The sequence below is a fragment of the Limulus polyphemus genome, unplaced genomic scaffold (assembly GCF_000517525.1).
Source record: "Limulus polyphemus unplaced genomic scaffold, Limulus_polyphemus-2.1.2 Scaffold5608, whole genome shotgun sequence".
Taxonomy (NCBI): Eukaryota; Metazoa; Arthropoda; class Merostomata; order Xiphosura; family Limulidae; genus Limulus; species Limulus polyphemus.
Genome location: NW_013671218.1, coordinates 3,127 through 8,644, shown reverse-complemented (window position 1 = coordinate 8,644; position 5,518 = coordinate 3,127). Strand labels below are relative to the sequence as shown.

General features: G+C 34.3%; 1 protein-coding gene across 1 annotated transcript in view; it reads right to left on the bottom strand.

The window, feature by feature from the left end:
• Positions 1 to 4,821, bottom strand: part of LOC106472784 (zinc finger protein rotund-like) — a 57,817-nt gene extending 52,996 nt beyond the window's left edge. The window contains exon 1 of the mRNA XM_013933445.2: positions 4,767 to 4,821. Coding sequence (XP_013788899.1) covers positions 4,767 to 4,776 — 10 coding nt within the window. The 5' untranslated portion in view covers positions 4,777 to 4,821. The remainder of the gene's footprint in view (positions 1 to 4,766) is intronic.
• Positions 4,822 to 5,518: the final 697 nt, after the last annotated feature.

The following is a 5,518-nucleotide window of genomic DNA, read 5'->3' as shown; positions in this document are numbered from 1 at the left end:
CAAAATTAGTGTAATTGTCTCTGTCTGTGTGTAATCAAAGTGGTTTAATTTGACTTCAGAGTAAATGCATCTGTTGAAGCCACACCTCACATAGTGATACGACAAACCAACCATGAAGACTAGGGAGCTTTCCAAACAAGTCAGAGAAAAAGTGGTAGAGAAGCAAAGAACAGGAGAAAGTTACAAGAAAATTTCAAAGTCACTAATTATCCCTTTGAGTACGGTGAAGTCCATCATTAAGAAGTGGGATGTGCTTCATACCACCATGCCACTACCCACATCAGGTCGCTATTCCAAACTAAGCAGCCAGGCAAGCAGGAAACTGATTAAGGATGCCACTTGTGAAGCCAACAGTGACTTTGAAAGATTTGCAAAGTTCCATGTCTGAGATGGAAGTCAAGGTTCATACATTGACAATATTCCGGTCCCTACACAAAGCTGACCCATGCAACGAGGCAAGAAAGAAGCCATTACTGAAAATAAAATCATCTTAAATCTCGTTTGGAGTTTGCAACAAAGCATGTAAATGATACTGCAGACATGTGGCAGAAGGTTTTGTGGTCAGACGAGATAAAAATTGAGCTTTTTTGAGTCGAAAATCCACGTTTCAGCAGGACAATGACCCAAAGCACAAGGCCAAAGCCACACTGGAGTGGTTTCAAAAGAAGAAAGTGAATGTCCTGGAGTGATCTAGTAAAAGTCTTGACTTGAATCCAATGAAACATTTATGGCGGGACTTGAAGATTGCAGTCCTTCAACGATCCCCAACGAACTTGTCAGAATTGGAGTAATTTTGCCAAGAGTAATGAGCAAAAATTACACTATCCCATTGTGCAAAGCTGGTAGAGACTTATCCGAAAAGGCTCACAGCAGTAATTGCTGCCAAAGGTGCTTCCATCAAGTACTGACTTAATGGGCTGAATACTTGTGCAATCAGCAAATTTCAATTTATATATTTTCTTTACGGGTTTTGCTGACATTCAACTTCCTTCACACATAACAGTGTTAAGTTTGATCATTAGTATTTTGAATAAAAACAAGTTCATTAATAAACAATGTTTACATTATTTGTATTTCATCAAAAGGTAACATTATTGGTAGGGGTTGAACACTTTTGCACTGTAGATATACTGCAGTATTTTTTTTTGTTAAACATTCGTATTTCATTGTATCTTCAAATACAGATTGAAAATATTTACTCTAAAGCCAACAGGGAGGAGAAGATAAAAAAGAGAAAGAAGGGGAAGAAGAATGTGTATGTTTTTGGAATGACAATATACAGAAAGATGTATTAATTGTAGGTTATTAACACTAGCATCAACTTATAATGATTTAAAGAGGCCTATGTACCGATCAAGCTTTTCTAGTTTCCTCAGTTACTTTTAATAACTACCCCCACGTGACAGAAAACAAACCCATTAGGTCAACTGTCCTTTCTACCTGAACGTATATATTCCAAGCTTGGTCTTACTAGTTTGTAAGTGGGGGGTAAGAGCACAGTTTCAACCAAGGTACCCCTGGGATCCAAAAAGGAGCCAGAAATACATAATCCGATCCATATTAAGATTCGGCGACCTTGAAACTTATTCTTAGACCCCTATCATATCTGGATGACCTTCAGGGCGTGTTTTAGACTCTCTTGGTACCCCTAGTTAGGGGGATATGACATATATATATAGGACACCCCCCGTGCTACCTTAAGTCCGCTGGATATACATACATATATAAACAAGCTGAATTAATATAGGATAACCAAGTGCTAACATTTTAAATGATTCTGTTGCTGAACGATACGAGTGATTGAAACATGAAATCATAAGAATAGGTCGGTCAATTGAACTATACGTACATATACATAGATTTGGACCTAAAGTGGCGGCTAACGCATAGAAATATAATAAAAAACATATCAACGAATGGAATTATAGAAGGAAGTCGTCACGAAGCATATAAAGTTAATTTACTCTAGACGTTTGGCCACTGAAAGTAGAAGCTAACTCTTAAAATAATCCTAATATAGCGTTGATCAAGTGCACGCGGGAACTACTAATGTAAAACTTAATTTATACGATTATAAAACAAAATAATTTTCTACTTCGAACAATAGGTGGCGTTTTGAACTGAAAATGTACTGACGATAAATGATCGACAACTTTTCAAAAGTCTATTAATATGTATATAGAGAGAGAGCTGGATATAGCTCTTATGTGTGGACTGTATTTATATACAGTTCATTGTATTTATCTGAGCACACATCACACGGATAACATAGCTGTAAAGCAAAGGAGCTAGAGAATCAAATATTCCATTATTATTTATTTTTTTTAACAAACTAACTTGCCTGTAATTGCTTCTAGCGTGTTTTCCAGTTATTCCATTTTTGTAGCCTCGTTTCTAAAACTTTCAGTTCATTCCGCTAAACTTCCAAATATAGAAATAAAAAAACAGACCCTCGCAAAACGATAAACCAGTCATAACCGCTGCCACCTCATTCATAGCTTTACTTAAAAGCGTCCCCTGTGCTCAGTGGACTGAAACACTTTCCTGATAAGCACAGTTACAGTCCATGTCTAATTTACACACTTTACAATGAAAACACGACCATTTAAGGTCCGATAAAAAAGCACAAAAAAAAAATAAATAAATGTGCTTTTAATTATTTATTCTTCCCCGTAAATAACAATATAGTTCTAAACATTAATCCGAAGGTTTTATGAATTTATTTATTTTTTCTTGTGTACGAGATCAAAGTTGAACATGTCTGGGATGTAAATAAGTTTATATTTTATAAGTCTCTTCAAAGTAGTTGCTAGGCAAAAACATTTTTTGAACTTACAAAAATAAACATGAAACCAAATCCATGATATGATTTGTCACTTGTAACTGAGCTATACCGGTTTTATAGGGATTTCACTTCTGATGAGCTATACCGGTTTTATAGGGATTTCACTTCTGATGAGCTATACCGGTTTTATAGGGATTTCACTTCTGATGAGCTATACCGGTTTTATAGGGATTTCACTTCTGATCAGTATCAGTGCAATTCGAAAGAATAGGATTAGGTTTCTTATAGTTGTGGAGTGTATGTTATATGTATGGTGTTTGGAAATGCCTTATTCGCACAGTAATCCTATATATATATAATTAAGATTTAAAAAAAAGTATCATTGATGCTAGTGGTTTATTCTTGTGAATTATTTAGCCGACAACCTGTTTAAAAAAACCAACTAAATGTACGTGTAAAGCCCAAATAAACGTAGTTAATATAGAGGAAACCTACTGAACTCGGTTGATATTTTAGAAATCCACTAAAACCTAGTTAATATAACGGTGATCTGTTGAACCTAGTTACTACATTAGTAATATGTTGAACCTAGTTACTATATCGGTAATATGTGGAACCTAGTTACTACATTAGTAATATGTTGAACCTAGTTACTGTATCGGTAATATGTTGAACCTAGTTACTATATCGGTAATATGTGGAACCTAGTTACTACATTAGTAATATGTTGAACCTAGTTACTATATCGGTAATATGTTGAACCTAGTTACTATATCGGTAATATGTTGAACCTAGTTACTATATCGGTAATATGTGGAACCTAGTTACTACATTAGTAATATGTTGAACCTAGCTACTACATCGGTAATATGTTGAACCTAGTTACTACATCAATAGTGTGTTGACCCTTGTTACTATGTTAGAAATTTGTTGAACTTGGTTAGTGTATCTTAAATCTGTTAGACCTACTTATTATGTTAGGCCTAGTTGCTATTTGAACAATCTGCTGAACTTATAGTTATGATATCGGAAACCTGTTGAGTCGATCTTAATTAATATATATACAACTTGAATCACACAAATGTCTGTAATATCAACTTAATATCTTCTGAACTTACTCACTACATTAGATATAACGTGAACATATATATTTCATTAATTTATTAGACGTCTCTCACTAGAGTTACTTGATATGTTAAATTAAAGTTGTTAGTACAATAGATATAGATTGAAAATAATAATTAATACGTCATACAGTTGTTGAATTTGGTAAACACCGCTAGGTGACTCTCCGTAATAAAGATTTGTTACAATTCAGAAATGTGATTTGCCAGAGTGTTAAACTTGTGCATGGAAATTTACTTTTAATTGGCTTAAACAATCACATTGACAGAGTCACCGGTAAACTAGGTAGCAAACGCAACATTACGATTTACTCAGGTTTAGAGTAATACTTCAGGTTTTGGTTAACAAGTCAAGAATATATATATATGTTCAAGTTCATTTTGAACCATACATTGTAGCCATCGTAGACACTACATTGAGGAGATACCCAGGGTCTCAAAAGTATGGTGTTGACCTTTGATTCTCATAAGTTAGCAATCAGTTACAAAGAACGTTTTTTAGACAGAGGATGAAATGTGTGTGGGAACCTGTTGGAGTAAGGGGATCTCACACATTTCCCCATCATCTCGCGTTAACTTGACATATACATACACACGTATGTCAACTTAAAGAAGTGTATTGACAGGCAAGGTTTTGTCACATATCACGTCCTTAACAACAAACTTCAGAGAAACGTATGCTTTCTTCTTCCTACCCGTATTAGCATATGATACTTGCTTTGATCGAAAGCTATGACGTCAGACCTTCTGTGGTTAAACAACGCAAACGTGATGCGCGGAAAGTTTAGTGAATCGACTTAATCGTCCTTTACACTCGGCATAAAGAAGTTAGGGAAGTTGTAGCTTGGCAATCTTACCTTTCTGCATCTGTTGGTTGCCGTGATGGTCCGGGTTGTTCGTTTTGTTCTGAAAATAAACCAAAAAAAAAGTTAATTTATATTTGATTAACTGAGGTATTTTCAGATTTGACGGACAGGGGAACGGAGGACACAAAAGATGGTGTATAAAAACAGATAACGAACCACAAAAGGAGAGCTATATAAATATTTTTAGTTCAAGTGAGAATTAGAAGACTTATTAGAACTGCATATATTACATGTACCAAAGAGAATTCTTAATAACCAAACAAACATTATTTAGCCAAGAAGCTGGTTAAAAAACTAAAACTAAATGTAAAACCCAACTGAACCTTTTGACCCTTATAATTATTAACATATGTAATTAAACACTATTTAAACGGTGAAAAATAAAATGAAACAATGTGTACAATTTTCGAAACGAGGAATTCAATGTTATTTTCGCATTTCATTAATAATTATGAAAATTACTCTTGTTCCAATACAATCAGAATTGTTAATAACCAAACATTACATGTACCAAATAGAACACATCAGAATTCTTTAGAACCAAACAGAACACATAAGAATTCTTTAGAACCAAACATTACATATGCCAAACAAAACACATCAGAACTCTTTAGAGCCAAACATTACATGTACCAAATAGAACACATCAGAATTCTTTAGAACCAAACATTACATATACAAAACAGAACACATCAGAACTCTTTAGAACCAAACATTACATGTACTAAATAGAACACATCAGA